Source organism: Chamaea fasciata, unplaced genomic scaffold (genome assembly GCF_029207755.1).
Source record: "Chamaea fasciata isolate MVZ Bird 193981 ecotype frontalis unplaced genomic scaffold, bChaFas1.0.hap1 SCAF_13, whole genome shotgun sequence".
Classification (NCBI taxonomy): Eukaryota; Metazoa; Chordata; class Aves; order Passeriformes; family Sylviidae; genus Chamaea; species Chamaea fasciata.
Window position 1 is genome coordinate 1,397,645 of NW_027094098.1, and position 20,803 is coordinate 1,418,447.

At 41.6% G+C, this 20,803-nt stretch overlaps 1 protein-coding gene across 4 annotated transcripts in view; it reads left to right on the forward strand.

Annotated features, from left to right (window-relative positions):
- Window positions 1-20,803, forward strand: part of DOCK3 (dedicator of cytokinesis 3) — a 184,611-nt gene that overhangs the window by 142,126 nt on the left and 21,682 nt on the right. For 3 of the 4 annotated variants that reach the window (XM_066195815.1, XM_066195814.1, XM_066195818.1), the window contains 11 exons: window positions 308-456; window positions 2,739-2,824; window positions 4,640-4,666; window positions 4,789-4,884; window positions 6,584-6,644; window positions 7,142-7,235; window positions 7,921-8,069; window positions 12,696-12,782; window positions 14,388-14,492; window positions 19,348-19,489; window positions 20,205-20,371. In XM_066195815.1, coding sequence (XP_066051912.1) covers window positions 308-456; window positions 2,739-2,824; window positions 4,640-4,666; window positions 4,789-4,884; window positions 6,584-6,644; window positions 7,142-7,235; window positions 7,921-8,069; window positions 12,696-12,782; window positions 14,388-14,492; window positions 19,348-19,489; window positions 20,205-20,371 — 1,163 coding nt within the window. The remainder of the gene's footprint in view (window positions 1-307; window positions 457-2,738; window positions 2,825-4,639; window positions 4,667-4,788; window positions 4,885-6,583; window positions 6,645-7,141; window positions 7,236-7,920; window positions 8,070-12,695; window positions 12,783-14,387; window positions 14,493-19,347; window positions 19,490-20,204; window positions 20,372-20,803) is intronic. The other variant, XM_066195816.1, reaches the window with a different exon arrangement.

Genomic DNA, 20,803 nt, shown 5'->3' on the forward strand with positions numbered 1-20,803 from the left:
TCTTTTCCCCCAGTCAGTATGTTTTAGTTTGGTTACTTTTGACAGTTGGAATTCCTTTGCAAGTAAAACGCACTGACAATTTTTGCTGAAGGCTTTCACAGTGAAATTAAAAAATGCTCTTAGAGACTTTGCAAGAAATGGTGTAAAGCAAATACTGATTTTTCATTCCTTTTCAGGAAGAGAATGTTTGCTTTTGTAACGCTCATGCTTACTACTGTGTAAATGTCATTACTGCAAGGGTTCCCTATTTTCTCACTGACAGATAGCAAAGACTTTTATTTAATTACAATTGCTCTGTGTTGTACAGGCGAGCACAAGATTCACTTTATTCCGGGAATGATTGGCCCCTTTCTGGGTGTTACACTTGTTCCACAACCAGAAGTCCGGAATATCATGATCCCAATCTTCCATGACATGATGGACTGGGAACAGAGAAAGAATGGCAACTTCAAACAGGTGAGGGCACTTGCCAAGCTTTCCTTTCCTTGCTCTGTCTGTCTGCTGGCTCCAGCTGGAAGCAAGGAAGTTTGTATTGGTTGATCTGTTTCTGACTGTGAAGATGTCATGTAAATATATGTAGAAAATTCGAGACCTAATTCATGAAACTATCACAAGACCCCCAAGATTGTTTAACCAATGCAAACTGCATTTCCCATGAACATGGGGAAAAGGAGGGATGTGCTCAGCACATCACAGATGGGGAAAAGAATTTTGTACTGCTGGGCTATCACTGCTCCCAGTGGTTTTCATTCTTAGCCAGCCATTAAACGGGTCAGACTGAGAACCAAAATTGGGGATGTAAAGATTTAGCCAGTTTTTGTGAAAACAGTGCTCTCTGCTTCTCTGTCTTCAATTTGCAGCTAGGAAGTGGTATTGTATAATTAAATCATTATACCGTGCCTTGGAACAGGCTTTGTAGCTGTTTTTATTTTCAGAAATTGCAGCGTCTCTCCGAGAAGGGTTAAGTCCAGCAAGAGCTCTGCAGTTTCCACCTGCTGGGAGCTCTGATTGCAAATCAGGGAGAGGAATCTTCATCATTCTGTGTCCCAGTCGTGGTCAGAGAATTGCTCAGATTTTCTACTGCAAACTGTGTCTCTGAAGTGCAGAGCATTGCTGAAGAAGGATGGGTTTGGATCCTTGGATCTCTGGATCCTCAGATGTCAGTGTTTCGTTGTCGTTGCACTGGGGCAATACTGGCGGCCAGTGTCTGCAGAGAAGTGCTCTGAAGGAGTAAATCACCATTAAATTATCATAATTGGTGTCATTAATTATTTGCACAGTCATTAAAATGCCAGATCTAATCTATCATTCCAGGAGAGTAGCAGACCTTTCCCATAACCTGATCTATTAAAGGCTGTGTGGAAAAGTATTACCAGGAGCCTGTTTTTCTTCCTCTTCAACTCCCGTGATTGCTGTTATTATTGTTATTATTTACTATTATACTGTTATACTGTTATTATTTACTATTATTATTATTGCAATAGCATTTTGATCACAGTCCTCTTTCCACTTGTTTTAGCATAACAATAGAACAGTCTTTCTCTGGAATTTACAGTAATAAGCACCTACAGTCACCTTTGAGTTTCTGGGCCTATTTATATTTTCTATATCAAGATGAATTCTTCATAATCTTTGTTTAATTTTTATACTCACTAATGTAAATTAAACTACAGCTCCAAGAATTTATTAAATTACCTGTGGAACAAATTTCCACACTGCCTTATGAAGAACATATTGTAACTTTCTAAGGTTAAAGATGAAATAATCATCTGTATTAGTGATTAAATAAATGTTTAAGTACCCCAAGAGATAATAAACCTCATTAACATTATCTGCTGGAACCAGGGAGTTATTTGCTTTGCAGTATAATACTGGAGAGCTGGACACAAGCATTACTGGTTCCCGTTGTCACTGTAGAGCACAAACAAAGGGAGGGTTTTTTTTATTCTGAGCTTCTCTTCACCTTTTGAATATTCAGTTGTTTGTCAGAAAATATAAAAACCTTGAAAATCCATTTTCAAGCCCTTTTTAAATGTTCTTCAGTAGTTCATGCTTTAACAAGGTGGATTTTTCAGCAAGGCTGGATAACAATACAGTCTGATTCAGGGATGAAATCAGGTCTCCCTTTAATGATTTCAGCAGCAAGAGCACCAAGTCCATTTGTGTACCACTGGCTGATTTGCTTTTCCTTCCCATCTTTCCTTCCTTTGCAATTTGGCAACTGAAAAATTCAGAGAAGCTCAAACTATGCTTGTCTTTAAATAAAAGTAAGCCATATTTCTGCAAATAGTTTCAGCCTTCAGGAGCCTCTGTCTTCACCAGTAGTGAAACTGTCTTCTGCAAGATTTCTGACTACATGAAATCGTTTTGTTTAATGTCATGTGCATCAATTTCTGCACTTGAATCAATTTTATAAGAATGCCTGATATCACACTCGATATTTAGGGTTGAAATTTATATGTATTCAAAATCTTTCTTATTGAAACATAATGATGCTGGTGTGGCCCTTCATATGTGTGAAAGAAAAAGCAGAAGTGTCCTATAATCACAGAGAGGCTTAAAAAGTGGGGTTTAATGAACAAATGACTTTCCAATCTAATGATGCCTGGGTGATTTCAAATGAATTGCACCAGCAGAGCAGTGGTGCTGGATTTTCTGGTGTAGCTCGGGATCCAGTTTAGCTGATGTACTGGTTCACTGGAAATGTGTCTGAGTGATGGATTTGGTCACTTCTGCAGGTGGAAGCCGAGTTGATCGATAAGCTGGACAGCCTGGTGTCTGAGGGAAAAGGTGATGAGAACTACAGGGAGCTCTTCAGCCTGCTGTAAGCTTTGCCAGTTCGTGCTCCTCATGTTGTGCAGGGCCGTTGGAAGAGTCAGGCACTGATCTGTGCAGCCACAGATCCTTGGGGAGGGCAGGAAAGGGCTTCCTGGCAGGTTTCCATGGAATAGCTCAGCAAAGTAGTGCTGAAAGTAATATAGAGACCTAAATTCTTCTTTGTCTTTTCTCTGTGGCATCTAACAAAAGGCTGCACAGGTTATCATCCTCCTATCAAAAATCCATTTGCTGGAGGAGCCAGGGCTCTTCTCTTTCCACAGCAGTGAGTGGGATCCTGGCCTCAGGATTGTTTAGAGGGACAGTGTGCTATCTACTGAGTCAGCTCTTGTTAGAGCAAAGGAGATTTTCCTCAGCATTCTCCTTTCCTCCTGTTTTTGAAAGCCGTGTTTTGGTTGGTTCAACAGTTGCCAGTTGCTTCCTCCAGAGTCCATTGTGACACTGTATTTCCACTCCCTTTCACACCAATAATTCGAACTCAGAAGGATAAACTTGAAGATTTTGTTTGACTTTACACTTCACTACCTTTGATTACTCATCTGTCTCCAAATTTCATTTTGAGTGTTCCTAGTTTATTTCAGAAGGAATTATTTTGAACTCTTGGTAGTCCAGACCAGTTAACCCAATTTTTTTAATACTCTAGTGACCCAGAGAGATCATCAGCAGAATTTTAGCCGGATATATTCCAGGCAATTTTACGTGGCCCCCAATAGCACACTGGCTATTTGAGGCATAAACTTTAGTCTTGCTGGAACCAATTATTCTATTTGTGAATCTGCAATTGCACATTCATTCATTTCAAGCTAGATAAGCCTGCCCATCCCATGTGCATATCCTCAGGAAGTATGGAAATGTATTCAGTTTGGATTTGTGTATATTCAGCCTTGGGAAATCTTGGATCTTATGTGTACAGATAAAGTGAGTCTATTTCAGGGATAAAGAAAAGGAAATATCTATTCTTTTTTTTTATTCATGTGGCAAGAGAAATAGTGTGCCTTTGCTCCAGCTGAAGACATTGATTACCTGAAATGTTAAGAATTCAAGGGCTGTAGCTTTTTACTCATGTTTAGGTGATAGTGATTGGATGCATTACCCAGAAACACAGCCTGGAATTCCAGCAACCAGTTAGTTTGTATTTGCCACCGAGTTGTCTGACAAAAATATGAGGAAACAGTTTGAAGAAAAAATTCCACAAGTTAGTAAATGCTGTCAACAAAAACAGTTGACCCTGAATTCTACTGTCTCAGCTATACTGCTGAAAAGGGAGTTGGCTCCCTCAGCTGCAAATCATTCCAGTACTGAAGAGTTTGCCTCTTTGGAGGATGTGACACCCAACAGAATTTCTTTCCTAGAAGTGGCAAATTCTTTGACTGGAAATCCAGCTTCAGGAAAACCGGCATGTAAATTTGCTTTCTTTCTTCACTTTTTAAACACGATGTCCATTGTTCTCATTCCAGCCTTCTCTCTTCCTTCGCAACTGTGTGAGATGGGTGCTCACTGTACTGTCTGTGCTAGGCAGGCGCAGATTGCTTTTATTTCCAGTTTAAATACAATGTGATTCAGGGTTGTTGGTCGCTGATTAGAGATGAAAATTTATGGAGGGATGAGAAAAAAAGAAATATTTGCGGTAGGTTTGGACTCCTTTTCAGTTTCTGACTGCTGCTAGCAGTATTTAAGCTACAGATAATAATGTGGGAATCAAGTATTGCCATGAGTGTTGCTCTTTTTCATAATGTGAGGATATTTTCCCTTCTCCTGTCAATTCTGTAATTCCCTTGTCTTTACTTCATGCTGCTTGGAGTAGAACCCAACTCTTTGGGCCTTATCCCAGGTAAGATGCTAATTCTTCTGGAATTTGTTTTATGAGGGAGAAATCAAGTTGTCTGGATCAGTCAGTGTGCACTGTACCATTTCCCTGGAAGCCTCAGCTGCTGTCTTTCCATCTCCAAACAGTTTGCTGGAGAAGATTGAGCAGGAAACTTGGCGGGAGACTGGAATCTCTTTTGTCACATCCGTCACTCGTCTCATGGAGCGTCTGCTCGACTACAGGTATCTGGCACCAGCAGTAACATGTTCTAAGCATAAAAGGTTTGCCAAGATGTGGTGCCTAATTGCTACAGGGAATATTTTCATTGACTATCAAGCTGTATACATGCAAGCCAACAGTTCACTGCTGGGTTCTGAGCAAACATCCCCGATCCTCATCTCTAGAGCCCTTATTCTTATTCTTGTGTGCTCGTTCCTGAGAGCTTTGTACTGAGGCTTATTCAGGTTGCTAAAACATGAATTCCCTCTATCACTGACATGATCTCACCTAATTCAGCAAAATAGATGTTAAATGCAAGAGCGATCCCCAAGGCCTCATTGAACCAAGGTGTGCCGAATGCCTCACCCAGGCCTGCAGGGCTGGAGAACTTCCATCTGGGCATTCTGACACATCACCTGGTGGCTCATGAGCAAGATTTCACTAGAAATCAGGCAGCCTTCATTTAGTTTTGAACTGAAGTTTGCAGGACTGTTGTGTCAATGCAGCTGAGCTTTGACTTAGTTACAAGGAGATGTTTTAACTTTAGATTTATATATACATGCACACTCAGAGGGGTTTTTTTAATAATAGACAATTTGAACCTATATAGAACTGCCCCAGATATTTCTATCTTTAGCCTACAGACAGGAGTTCAAATAGTTTTTTCTTCTGCTGCTGCTCATTAGAGGTGAAACCCTCTAACTAGGCTGGGTGTTCTGCAGTCCCAAATCCTTTTCTGTGCTTTTTAGTTTGCTCTTTTTGTTATCCCTACCACTTTGATCCAATCTCCTGGTTTTTTCCTGGCAACAACTGCTCCACAACTACTGTGCACAACCAGGTACTGGAGACACTTGTAAAGGGAATGCAGGGGAGCTGCTTGGGGGTTTTTTGGAGGGCAAGTGGGAGGTGTCATGTTGTTTTGGTTTCTGCTTTTGGTTTTTAATGATAAATGGCTGCCAGCAAGGCAGCTTTGACACACAGATACGTTATTTCCATGCTTAATTGAGAAACACATGCCAGTTTTAATTTGATTTTCAATCTGCAGCTGATTTGTCATTCCCAGAAGAGGGAACTGGAATGTGGCGTTGGAATTTGAAAATGCAGAGGCATTTCTTGGAGTCCAGCTGCCAGCCAGTAGCTGTAGTAGTTCTCAAGATGGTTTGCCTGTGTTGCTGCTTTCAAAATTTAGTCTCTTGTACTGTTTGAATAGAAATAATTTCTAAATATTCCAGAAAGAATAATTTTGTGATTTAACTTACCTGTGCAAAAGTTAGAAATCTAACTAAGTGAGTCTAAATCCCTCAGGTTGTATCCTTGTGTGCCACACCACACTGCAGAGCTGCATTTGTGGAAGCCAACCCTTTGACTCGGACTAAATGTTTACATCTGGATAAATAGGAGTTTTTTACTTTTACAGTAGATCTTGCATTTGAATTATTTTTGACCCCTATTATCTGATTTTTATTTGGATTGTTGTAAGAAATGAAGGAACACTCATTTCAGGTGCTTGTTTGCAGATGCAAACTTGTAAGGGGACACTCAGTTCTCACATTATCTAAGCCCTAATCTGGAAAATTTTCTCAGAGGAACTTCATAAAATGAAATATACGATTATCTGTCATTTGTCATCCAGGGAAACTCTGGAAGATAAAATAGCTTCAGATTTATTTTACAAGGACTGTTTTGGCAGATGTTTGTTTCAACATTGCTCTGCTTTCTCAGGGACTGTATGAAAGGAGATGAAACAGAAAACAAGAAGATCGGCTGCACTGTTAACCTTATGGTAAAGATGTTTCCTTTATCTCTTTGTGATACTGTGAAATCTTGTTGAAACGGGGATGGGAAAGGCTGGAGTAGGAATCTGTGTCAGGCAAGTGTAGCTTCAGAATCCAAGCACTGGGATGACAGAAGAGAATGATGAGGATTGTGAGGATCCTCTGGAGAGCTCTGGTCCTACTCGCTGCTTAAAGCAGGGCCAGATAGGTCAGGCACCTCAGGGCTGTGTCCAGCTGGGTTCTGTGTATCCCTGAGACACGGGTTCTACAACCTCTCTCACCTCTTCTTTCAGCTTTTGACTGCCTTCATTTTGAGAAAAAAAAAAAAATCATGCCATGATAAAATTAGTGGGTTAGATGAGTGTGAATGTGAAAAGCATTATGACTTTTCTTTCCCACTAAGAATGTGTTCTCTTTTCAATAACTTTGCATCTCCACAGATGCTGCTGAGTGCTTGAATGAAGGGAGAGTCTCAAGAGTAACAACTGTGGTTTTTCTTCCACAGAATTTCTACAAATCTGAGATTAACAAGGAGGAGATGTATATCCGCTATATCCACAAGCTGTGTGACATGCACCTGCAGGCTGAGAACTACACAGGTGAGGGAGGCATTCCACAGAGTTTGCTTGAAGTCCTCATGACATTTTTGAACTCTCCCAGTGTTATAATATCTGGTTCATTCTTTTGGAAAGAATTTGCATGAATCACTTACGGCAGTTGGGAAGGCAAGAAGCTGAGGCCCAGTTCCTTCCCTTAAGTTCAACACTGTCTGTTTATGCCCACAAACCACATGATCATTGCATTACACTTCAAGTTTTACATTAAAGTGTCCTTGGAGAAGATGGATTTAAAAAAAAAAAATCACAACAGCAGAATGAAATGTAGAGGAAGACTAGCAAAACCACCATTAAATTATCACTTGTCATGTTTCCTCGCCTTGCAGTGCTGAGGGAGCGCTTGGAATGTGTCTGGACTCTAATACTGTGTTGTCCAAGCTCTGTTTACAGCTGCAGGCCCCAAATCTAGTTACAGAACTGAACATCTGACTGTGCATTTAAATCAAGTAGCTGGTAAAAAGACACTTGACAGATTTGTACCTAAAAATCGTGTCCTGCTATTTTAAGTAATTGAATCATTTAATGGTCCTGTAAGAGTTGAGATTCTTTTCACAAACTATAAATCAGAAACCACAGACTGTATCAGAAGCAGCTCTGTGACCTTTCAGTATTGGCTGTGTTTATTTGCTGTCATTGATTCAGTGTTCCATAACTGCCTTTCCTACAGAGGCTGCATTCACTTTGCTTTTGTACTGTGAGTTGCTTCAGTGGGAGGACAGACCTCTGAGAGAGTTCCTGCATTACCCATCTCAGTCAGAGTGGCAACGTAAGGAAGGTCTGTGCCGTAAGATTATCCATTACTTCAACAAAGGGAAGGTATGCCAACTTCTTCTCTCTTCCAGCAGCTTCCTTCCCTTTTCCTGACTGACTTAGGGCTTGCAAGCCATCATCTCAGTTCAGTAGTCTGGAAGTAAATTTGTATCAAAAAAGGGTTTCTAGCATGACAGATTGGCTCTCTGGACAAAAAAACAGATGAGAAAAGGTATTTCATTATGTATGGCATTTGGAATGCATTAGGGAGGCAAACAGGACAAACACCAGAACATTTTTAAACCTTTAAACCAAGCCTTGGATCCGCTGATGTGGCAGAGTGCCAGTTCCTCAGCTTTTGAGGGGCAGGATTGCATTTTGTAGCTGTCTGTGCAAACTGCTGTGCTATGACTCCCTTTGAGAACTTTTTTTGTGCTTCACCTACACAAGGAAATGGCAGGCAAATGCTATAGGGGTCTTTTTATTGGAAAAAGTTTAAGTCCTTCCTGTGTCACTTATTTTAAAGTGATTTTCAATTAAAGTGCAGTTCCATCCACTGCACAAGAAGAAAATCAATCCATTTCAATTTCATATATTGAGTATGGGTTTTCTACAGTTAATTATATTTTTTTTTTCAATTACTGCAGAGGTAGATGTTTTAGTCCCTTGTGTCATGGTGTTTTGGGAACATTTCAGAGGTGGACCTTAAAATTGACAACATCTATTGGAGTATTTTCAAATTTTTCCCTTCTCTAGGAAAATTCCTACAGCTTATGTTCTTGGGTGATAACATCTGTAAGTGTGCCTCGGGGCTGATTTTGCCTGTGATGGCAATGACATTAATGCCTGTGATGGCATTAAAATACAAATGTGAGTTGGTTCTTATGGGGCTGCCATTCCAGATAATTCATTCCTGGTCCTGATAATAGGAGTTGCATATGGCAGAAACATTTTGTACAGAACCTGCAAAAGGAAGTCAGATTCCTGTGTAAAAGCAGAAATGGCCCATTTATGAGGAAGTGATTAAGATTTTTTTTGTGTGTCTGCCAGAGTTGCTCTTTTGTAATAACACTGCATATGGTTCTCTCATTTCAGAAATTTTATGGGATTTTTCAGACTGCAGTTAAAAACAAATTACTGGCTTGTGCAGATATTGCAGTACTGTACTGTTGGACTAGACAAAGATGATAGAGGCACTGTGGAAAGCAAGTGAGCCTTTTTTTTGACAACAGTGAATCCATATACACAGTGAAGGAGAGTAAAACTTGACTGATGTCATTAGGCTATAAAACTCCTAACAGATTACAGAGTGTTAACCTCTTAGGTTTTCTCCCCACTGGATGTTTTTGGTTGTGATTTGTCTTTTAATCCTCCTTTATTACAAATGGTAGCTGAATGATTAAATAATCCACTTAAGCGGTGTGTATGTCACTCAGACTATGGAAGTGAAAGATGCTGAGGAGCCAAATCCTCCTTTTCAGCATTCCTGCTGTGTGACACGGAGCAGCTCAGGGAATGGAAGAAACCTGCTTCCCTCTGCTTGTATCTGACAGCTTCTTTCTGCACTATCCTGAGATGGTCCCTCCTTAGGTTCTGCAGAGCAGGATTTGGCGTTGTCCTTCAGTTGCATTTCCAGAGTTCCATTTCTCATGCTGCTCCTGGCCTCTTCCACCAAGTGAGGGTGTCAAGGCAGAGTGTAAAGGCTGTAAAAGTTCTGCAGTTTTTAATAGGAGAATTTCCTCAGTACAGGAATGGGAGGAAAACTGGCCACAAGGGTGTCTTGTGACATGCCAGTGGCACAGCCCGTGGCAGGCCTGAGCTGCTACAGTGCATGCAGAACTGACTCCCACCCTCAGCAGCTCAGCAGCAGCCCTGTGCTGGGAAGGAACATGGTGTTCAAAGCCCTTTTAGCCTTCACTGGTCATGTGCCCCTTCCTGCTGATTTCTGCTATGCTGTGAATTGTTTTGTGCCTCAGCTGGCAGTGTGGGCAAGTACATAACTTAAATTGAAGATATTTTTAATCCTCAGTTACATTTTTGACCGTTAAAACTCAGAAGTTCTCTAGTTGAAGACATCCGCGAATGGAACAGTTTGAACCCGACTGATCATGTTTCTGCACAGCAATAGCTGGAAAACTACACAACCCTTTTCTGTCCAGTTCACTGCTTGATTTATTAGCTGACAATTCTGACCAGCTCCCACCATGGCAGTGCAGGGTCTGTTGGCCTCAGTGCAGCCAAGTGCACACAGAGACCCAAAACAGTGTTCCCAAAGCACTTGGGTTTTGATCATGTGCTCCATACTCAACACTTGAAATCATCTCTCTTGTGTAGCCTCATGGGAATCATTTCCAAAAGAAATCTACACACTGGGGTGTAAATAAAGGCTGGCATTCAGAAGGGTTGACTGTCTCTGCCTGTGCCCCCTTGTGTGCAGTCAGCTGAGAGTTCCTGGTGCCATAGGAGAGAGCTGCAATCAATGCCCTGTAAATGTGGCTGTCAAGTAATACACAACATACAAACACATCAGAGGTCAGCAAAACAGAAAACACTAATGGGGAAAATAACCGGTGGAGACATCAGGAAGTTATTTGAAGAGGGAAGTGACACTTGCATGTCACATGGAATTACATATTAATTATCTGTACTGTGAAGATGTTACTCATTAGCATCAGAGATTTTAAAACGGAAGCCACAGTGACTTGGATATCCATTCATTCCTTTTCCTTTCAAATATCTACAAACCATTTTCTCTTTAGGAAGTTACCTGCATATTGTTTTTCTTCTTCTCTATCTCATCTTCTATCTGCAGAACACTCAGGTAGCACAGTGGAATTTCTTGGTGTGGCAACTGACACAAAGAGACAGCCTGAGTTAGGATGACAGGAATGGTATTATGGTACATGTAGAAGAGGTAGTATATAGAGAAATCAGATGTGGTTACATGTTGTTAATTTAACTGACATCAGAAAAGGAGCATGAAAAGGTTACATCCCTCAGATCACCTGGAGGGAAAACACCCAGGGAGCTTTCTGCTTCTGTCCAGAGCATAGATTAGTTAGGTAGGTTGTAGTCACAGCATCCCGTTTGGAAGTAAGACTGCTCGCACTCTCTGAGGGAAAAAAAGCCATTTCTTCTTGGCCAGATGTTTTGGAAGTGAACATAGATCAGCCGAGGACTGAAAATCTATGTGTAGTATCTCTGTAAAGAATGTGCTGCTGCCATAAAAAATGCAGTGGCGTTTGAGTTCGCAAATACAAACACTTAAGTGACAATGGTTGATCTCAATTCAGTGGATACAGTTTGTGTGTCGTGGACTTTGACAACCCACAGCAAAAATCCTGTTAATTTGAGATCACAAACACCTTACTATTATTCAGAGTAGCCAAGAAACTGATATTTCAGTTCCTTTCCTATTGCATCTATTGCTTTGATCTAAATAAATCTCAGGCCTCCTATTCTCCCAAACTACAGATACTATCAGAATATCCAAATTGATTCAGGTACGATATTTTATTTAGCAAGTTTTTATTGAAGTGTTTGTAATTAACCGAAGCTAAAGATCTGTAGGGAGGAAGTGGTAGTAAGGAGAGAACGGACATTACAAATGTGGGCTTAAAGGGAAACACTGAAAACTCATAAATTAAACAGTGTAGAGATTCACTTTTTTATGTGAAGGTACATGTAACCAGAAAAACTGTTTCCATATTAAGTGCTAATATTTTACATAATTGCTTTTAATGACTGTTACCAAGAATTTACAATATTGCTATTCATATTCCTAACACTTAAGGTGATAGTCTAACTCACACGTTAATTTTGTTTTCACTACAGCAGGGTCCCATGTAAAACAACAGGCAAATTAGCCCAGTAAGGCATAATGAAACTTAATCCAGTAAAGGTTCAACTGAGACCTTGGTGTTCTAAATCCTTTACCATAAGCATGGTAAGAAACAGCCACTCCCCCAAAAGGCTTCCAAGTGTGTACAGGTAAAAGGTGATGGAAGAGGAGATTTCAGTGTAAAACAAGCTCTCCAAAAAGCCACGTGAGGTAACAGGAGAGTCTTTCCCTCAGTGTGGGTGTGCCCAGTGTTGAGCTCTCCCTCCTGACCTCTGGGATGACGAATTTGGTGTGGTAGGAGAGATTTATTGTGTGGGATTGGGAGCTGAAGAAATTAGTGTGGCTTTGTGAATATGGATGTTGACTGCAGTGATGCAGGTCAGTTCTGAGAAAGTTTTGTGTGTTGGAGTGTTCCCAGTGCCTGACAGTTTGTGCCTTCAGTGGGAAGGGAAGCACTTTGCTGGGGAGCCGAGCCCTATCTCTGTACTCCAGGGAGTTCTAGCGCAGGAAGCAAAGGAGCTGTTGGGGGTGGGTTGAAGGGGTGTCTGGCACAAAGAAAAAAATGTTAGTTTTATTATCTTTCTCCAGATAAGTTCCCAGTTTCATAAAGGAACTGTCAGAACAAGCAGTATGCGTGTGTAATTTCCACGGAACACGTGCCTCTGTTCCCATCTTTTAGAAGGAATTGATCTGCTGTTTAATGGAAATGGTTTCATCGCATTGCATTTTCACATCTAATCTCTGCCATTTCATACCAAATGAACCCCCAGAATTGAGTTTGCATCTTGCTCTCAGCTGAGGTGGCAGTAGCATTGTGTTTGCTGTGAGTGTGATCTGCTTTGGCCCCGCAGAGCTGGGAGTTCGGCATCCCGCTGTGCCGAGAGTTGGCCATCCAGTACGAGAGCCTCTATGACTACCAGAGCCTCAGCTGGATCCGGGTAAGTGGCAGCACTGTCTCTCCTTGCAGACTCTTACACCATTCCCCACAGCATTTTGCTGTCCTGTCAGAGCATTCTGAATTTAAAAAACAACCGCGTTCCTTACAGAGTTCCATCCGTTCACTGTGACTCTTTGCCATGGATTCATATTGATTACTTGGTAGGTCCACTGAAATAATTCCCAAGTCTGGTAGCAGTAAAATCCCATGAGTATATGGAGACAGCACAGACACACAGAAGCTGGGCTTGTTATTGCAATGGCATATTTACATATATTTTTGAATTAAATACCCTGGTTTTTAATACATATTTCATTTTAATTCCAAAAGAATCAAGGACAGCTTGTGCCTCAGTGAGATAAGATGAACAAGAGAGAGAAAATGAAGAAGGCAAATGTTTGTGGCATTCTTATCAGTTTACAAGGATCTGGTCCTCTGGTACAACCAAACACGTGAGGAAATCAGGGCACATTTGCAGCATCGTGCTTTAATCAGAAAAAGCTGAAGTTCCTGTTGTTATTTAAAAACTTTCTGAGTGTGAAAATAGTTCAGCTCCTCCTGTCACCTGGGGGTAGCATACGTGTATCCAAATTTGAGATTTTATGCTGCATGCATATACACAGTGGTTTAAATTATCTTTCTAAAAAATCCAGTTTATTTTTATCTGAAGACACCTGTCTACCAACGTCTGATAAACTGCACTTCTGAAGAACCCGTTTTTTCCAAAGTGGCCCCAAAGAGAGCACATGACCAGCTTGGCTGTGCACTCTCTGTGCCATTACATCACCACCACACTCTCTGATGCTTCCTGCAATGACTTGGGAGCCTTCTCCATTCTGGAAAAGGAATTAATGTTTGTGGGAACTGAGCACAAACTCAGTTCAGGGATGCAATATTGCAAGTTAGGGTTCTTTGCAGTGGAAGCAATGGTGTCAGACTGGTTCTTCTCCTTGAAAAGCCACCTTTTGCTACAGTGAAATTCCTGTGAGCCTTTCCACTGAGGGCCAGTTTGCCAAAGGGTCTGGAAATCCTACTCTTGATCTTTGTTGGCACAATGCCACAAAACTAGTTATTGGAACTAGATAAAAGTCCTTTTCCTCTTTCCAACCAGCTTTTTTGTCCATGTTAAACCTGCTGGTGCACAGAGCTGTAGAAGACTTAATTTTGTTTTATCCTTTTTCATGCCCCTCAACTCAATTAAGGCAAACCCAATTAGATGTAATTTTCTAGGCAGTGGTATGGATTTTGATCTGTAGGAGAGAATAGGACAATGTGAGCCAGGCAATGTGGATCTCAGTCTCAGCTTTGCCATTAATTCTGCAATGCAAAGAAAATTACGTGCAAGACCTGTTTAATTTAAAATAAGATAACCCAGGAAAAATTCATATGTCATCTTCCACAATGTAAAATGAGTATGATGATATTCTTGTCTGTTCCACCACGTAGACTGGTTTAATTAATAATTTTTATCTTTAACAGAATTTTGGTCTTTTCACAAAAAACTGCAGGGGTAAAAGAGCAATGTGATATTTTAATGAGTCTTGAGATGTTAATGTTTTAAGTGCAGCTTTAAGGGGCTGATAGCAGCTATCTCTTTCCTCCACAGAAAATGGAAGCTACCTATTATGACAATATCATGGAACAGCAGCGCTTAGAACCGGAGTTTTTCAGAGTTGGTTTTTATGGTCGAAAATTCCCATTTTTCCTGCGGGTAAGCCAAACCTATACAGGATCTGACAAAGTGACCAGGCTCAGAGTAGCTGTTAAGGTTTTGTATTTTTGTTTTGGGGATATGATGTCTACCATTCAGCATATTTTTTTTACGCCTGCACAAATGAAAACAGTTTTCTGGCTGAACTGAAGGACACGGTCCACTGGGAATGTTCTTGGGAACAGAGATCAGAAATTTGACTCACGCCACTGTGAATTTTTGATGATCTGCAGATGCAGCACAAATTGCCTCTATATTAAGCAAAATGCTGTATTGCAGCAATGTTGGGTCATTACAACTAATTTTCATCATCTCAAATTATCACACTTTAGAAAAAGTCTCACTTGACAGAATTCTAATCCCAGCCTGATGACTCTCATGCTATGTGCAAGCGAAAATTTCCTCTCTTCAACAAAAAACCAAACAGCTTCTTTGAACGTGTCCTCACTTGGAGCTCATTGTCTGCTGGTGTACCAATCCATTTAAAAAGTGAAATTTTCTTCTTTTCCTAATGAGGAATCAAACCTAAAATGGATATTTGTTTATACAATGTCTTCTTGCTAGTTTAGAGCAAGGAAGAAATGTAATCTGACAAGTGCTCCAAGAGCTGCCTGCAAATTGATGGCAGATGCCATCAAATGTGACAGGACAAGGTAACTGGAAGCTTTCAAGGAGTGGAGGTACATGGTTTGTGTTCCCTTTGAAGGAATGGTTTGATAAGAGGTGGCACCAATCGAGGTACACAGGCTGGAGCCATACACAGCCAAGCCATTTTGAAAGCTGCTCTCTTATACTTCCCTCTGATTATGAATTTGTTGGTTGTTTTGTTTTTTGTTTTGGTTTGGTTTTTTTTAACAAGGATTTCAACATTGGGGTTTAATTATAGTCTTTTAATGGAAACACAGGCAGGGCTAATAAAGGCAAGTTGGAATTAGTCAAGGAGAAGAAATACCAGTGGTTAAAGGGTGGTGGTTTCATGTTACTTGAAGGTGAACAGTGCCAGAATCAGAGTCACAGAATCATTTAGCTTGGAAAGGACCTCCGAGATCATTGATCCAACCTCTGACCAACCACCACCTTGTCAACCCGACCATGGCACCAGTGCGACATCCACTTGTTTCTTGAACCCCTCCAGGGATGGTGACTCCATCACCCCCCTGGGCAGCCCCTTCCAATGCCTGACAACCCTTTCCACAAAGCAATTCTTGTTGATGTCAAGCCTGAATGTCCCCTGGTGCGGCTTGATGCAGTTTCTTCTCCTCCTGTCCCTTGTACCCTGGGAGCAGAGCCCGATCCCCACCTGGCTACCACTTCCTCAGGGGGTTGTAGAAGGTGAGAAGGTCCCCCTTAAGCCTCCTTTTCTCCAGTCTGAGCCCCTCCTCCCTCAGCTGCTCATCACAGAATTTAGAATGCAGCAGCCTGAAGCAGTGTGTGGAACACCCCTGCAGAGGAATCCAAAGAAAGGAAGGTGCTGCAGTGTGAACCCGGAGCTGCCCTTTCATGAAGATCTCCAGAGAAAACTGCCCATTCCTGGTTTTATTTTTGACAACAAATGTTTCAGCAAGTGAGTGACAATACAGTCATCCTGGCACACAAGTGTTCCTAACATCTGAAGTGCTGTCAGTGACTCGAGCTGATCTTTTTATCTTGTGGATCCTCACGTTTACCCTGGGATCCTGCATGGCCAAAGTGTGTGACACTGCTTGATTTTCTGTGCTCAGCCCTGACTCTTTGCGAAGTGCTGTAACAATGTGGATCCTTAGCTGGAGACATTACCAGCGAACACAAGCGTACATAATTATAATCCTTGTTAATTCTGCAATTATATTTGGGAGCAGTACTTCTGATAGCAGATTACTAATGTAGCAATCTCATTAAAAGTCATCCTCCTCCTTTCTCTCCCTAATGATCCATACAGCACACACATTGTGGAGCACAGACTAAGCCCATTATCTGTCACATCAGCATGGATCACACTGTAAAGAGATTGGAAGCAGCTATTCTGGAGAAGAAAAAGATTTACATGGATGTAAAATCTTCAAATGGATACGGGAGTGGTTCAAAGTGAGCAAATAACTCCAAGCCCTTTTCTTATGTATTTTCTATTGCTGTATAGCTTAAGACAGAAAATAACCACTTCTTTCTGCATCTTTGATTGTTGAAGACCCTTTGTCTAGAAAAGACATTGTTCATGTTTCTATGAATTCTGCATCTATTTCTAGCCTTTCTACATAAGTAAATTTAAATTAAAACTGTCCATATCTTCCATGTACCAGAAGTTCAAGTAAGGCCTGACAAGCCACGTTTCAAGATCTTGTGTTGGCATCTGTCTGAAAAGTCTTATTAAATTTAGCTTTGAGATGTTTTCAGGGCATTATTTTTAGAATCACAATAACTTTATTTATAGGATTACAGTTTTCTAGATTGCTGCAATCAAAAGCTAAAACAGAGAATGCAGTAAGTGTCATGAAGAGATTCACCTTCAAACATGGGCTCACTCCAAATTTAACAATAGCGGCAAAGTTTGAGCATTACAGACTGAACTGTCATGATTCATCATGTGATTCTTCTCCCAGTCCATTGGTTGCTGTGACTGATGCATACAAAGTGACACATGTCACAGCTAGAACAAGAGATCCTTTGCATAAAGTTGAAATGCAAAGCCAAAGATAACTGAACTCCTTGGCTGTGTTTTAAGATCTGGTTTTGCTACTTCCCCTTCAATTTTGCTACAAGATCAAGAACTGCTTGGCCACATTCCTTTTCCAGAGCAATTAAAAACACATTCTTGAATATACTGCAGCTTCTAAGTGCAAGAAATAAAAGGCTGTTCTTGTTTCTTGAATTTTTAAGTTGTTTAATGAAGGTGAAAACCCTCCCTGTCCTTCTAGTTACTATGCCAGGATATCAGACCCAGCCAGCATGGGTTTAGGAAGGGTAGGTCATGTTTGACCAACCTGGTCTCCTTTGATGACCAGGTGACCTGCCTGGTGGATGCAGGACAGGCTGTGGATGTTGTCTGTTTGGACTTCAGCAGGCCTTAGACACTGTCTCCCACAGCACACTCCTGGAAAAGCTGGCGGCCCACGGCTTGGACAGGAGCACTCACTGCTGGGTTAGGAACTGGCTGCATGGCCGGGCCCAGAGGGTGGTGGGGAACGGTGCTGCATCCAGCTGGCAGCCAGGCACCAGTGGTGTCCCTCAGGGCCCTGGGCTGGGGCCAGCTCTGTTCAATATTTGTATTGACAACATGGATGAGGGCATTAAGTCTTTGATTAGTAAATTTGCAGACGACACTGAGCTGGGAGTGTGTGTTGATCTGTTGGAAGGTAGCAGGGCTCTGCAGAGAGACCTGGAATGGTTGGATGGATGGGCAGAATCCAATAAGATGAAGTTTAATAAGTCCAAGTGCCCCTCAGTTTAGGAACAATGTTGAGACGCTTGAGCGTGTCCAGAGGAGGCAACGAGGCTGGTGAGGGGCTGGGAACACAAACCCTGTGAGGAACGACTGAAGGAGCTGGGGGTGTTTAGCCTGGAGGAAAGGAGACTCAGAGGCGACCTTATCGCTCCCTACAACTCCCTGAAAGGTGGCTGTGGTCAGGAGGGGTTGGCCTCTTTCTCCAGGCAGCAACAGAACAAGAACAAGAGGACAAGAACAGAACAGAACAAGAGGACTCAGCCTTAAGCTGCGCCAAGGGAAATACAGGTTGGATACCAGGAAAAAGTTTTTTACAGAAAGGGTGATAAAGTATTAGAATGATCTGCCCGGGGAGGTGGTGGAGTCACCATCCCTGGATGTGTTTAAAAAAAGACTGGATGCAGCACTCAGTGCCATGGTTTAGCTGGGTTGGACTTTATGATCTTGGAGGTCTCTTCCAACCCAGTGATCCTGTGATTCTATCTGTATGAGAGTTTAAGCTACCAAAATTAGAGAATTTGCCTGCTTTGATTGGTCTTGCACCAGGAGCTATTAACACTGATAAAAATTGGGGTTTGTGAGGGTTAAGACACTGGAATACAATATTCCTGGCACTGAGGACTTTAGAAATCCTGTGTCGTGCTGTTTGGAGTTAGAGATGGCTCAAAAAGCATCCAAGAACTCTACACAAGTTGTTAAATGCCTCAAGAGTCATATTTAAATGCAGCTTTCCATTATTAGCAGAAATGAAATTTTGTTCATCAAGAGGAAAGTGCTTTTAGGGCCGAAGGGGAATTGGTTAAGTGGCCACTGAGAATTCTTGGTGAAGCTTTTCTGTATTACTGCGCTATAGACAGGGGAGTTCCTGAGCATGTATTGTTTGTTCATCACGATGAGGGCTGGGTTGTATGGCTGTGATAATACAGCAGTGATTAAACAGTGATTTTTGTGAATAGTTTGTTGCAACTTCTCTCTAAGGAGAACTTATAAAATGATAAACGTGTATCTCCCTCTCTTCTCTGAGGTCCTCAGGACTTTCATCCATCTGGTGTAAATTGTATTTGACAGCAGCTTTCCCAGCGTAGAACAGCCAAGCTGGTGACTTAAGTTTTAGCTGATACGTTTCAGTGTAGTCCAGTTAAAAATAGTGCCTTTTCTGAAAAGCAGGCAAGAAGGGACCACGAGACTGAATGCTGGGTGTTCCTGAATCAGAGGTATTGTGCTCTTTAGAGATCAGTGGAATAGTCTCCTCATTCATCACTTCTTCATGAAATACGTTGTAAGGAAAAAGGAAGGGAAAAAATACATCTACTCTCACATTAGTATATTGTCACTATCATTTATCTTTGGTTTTGAAGTAACATTTAAAGCGATATAGAAGTCAGTAGAATTTAACTTACTTTTAAGGACACTAATTTATGCTTGTCCTTCTTGCAGAACAAAGAATATGTGTGTCGGGGCCACGACTATGAGAGGCTGGAAGCCTTCCAGCAGAGGATGCTGAGCGAGTTCCCCCAAGCCATTGCAATGCAGCACCCAAACCACCCCGATGACTCCATCCTGCAGTGTGATGCCCAGTGTATCCTTCTGTGAAAGGGGAGACTCTCCCTGGAGCTGGGGCAGAGCACAGAGGTAGAGCTGGATGTGGACAAAAACAGACCCTGTCTGCAGCGGACAGTAACTGCTTTGTTGTGGGATGTGGTGTTGGAGAGAGTGGTGACTTTTTATTCGAGGAGTAATGCAGGTCGTGTTCCATGTAGAAGGGAAAGGGCTGTGCTTAGTTATATCCATGTTTAATGCTTTACCAACAGCACTGACGTCACACGCGGTTTGTGTCCATAGGAGTGTTCCTGATACCTTCTCTTGGCCAATATTTTATTGGGAACAGACACTAGTTCCAAAGCACTATTTTCCATTCTGCTTATTTTTTTTACATCAGTATTTTACTTTTTCACAATTTCCCTTTCTTTAAAACTGCTGAACCTTTTTATATACCCAAGGCTTTGAATCTCAGTATTCTCACTGGTCACCTGTACTGGGGTTTGGTACACCCAGTACAGTGCTCAGTGCATTTAAAGACCGAACCACATCACATTTAAGGGGACTGCAGGGACTTTGGAGAGCTTAGTCATGGAACCCACACTCTTCGGCTTCTGTGAGAATAGCACGGATACAGTGCAGGATTTGAACCATAAGGACACCGTCAGCAAATGGAGCCTCCTGTGTGGGTTGCCATTTTCCATTTGTCTTTCCTAACACATGGATAAAGTTGTCTTTGACTGCACAATTACCAGATTTACAGATCTATGCGGTGACTCCCATCCCAGACAACATAGACGTGCTGCAAATGGACCGTGTCCCCGATCGCATCAAGAGCTTTTACCGCGTCAACAACATCCGCAAGTTCCGCTATGACAGACCCTTCCACAAGGGCCCCAAAGACAAGGAGAATGAATTTAAGGTACAAGTAGCAAATAAGCAGTGTTTGAGTGTTTATCTCTTCAAGGTGAATACTGTCTTGTATGCTGATAGAGCCTTTCAGGTAATCCTGATTTGATAGCCAGAGATACCGCAGTAACTCAAGTAACGGGGTAAGTTCATGGTCTGATTGAATACTGTTGAGTTCTGACCTGATTGAAACATTGTCTAGTTTAAAGGTGAGTTATTTTAGTGCCAGGAGGCATTGTTTGTGTGGCTGGACTTTTTTTTTTATTACTGACTTAGAGGTCTACAATGTCTTTTTGGGTCCCATGACACAACTGGTGATTGGTCAAGTTTTAAAAACTAATAGAAATGTTGAATATGTTGTTTCAAGCATATTGAATTCTCGATTTGTTGTTTAAGTGACTTTCAGGAAGACCTTCTACAGAATTAATGCTCGGGAAGTTAATGC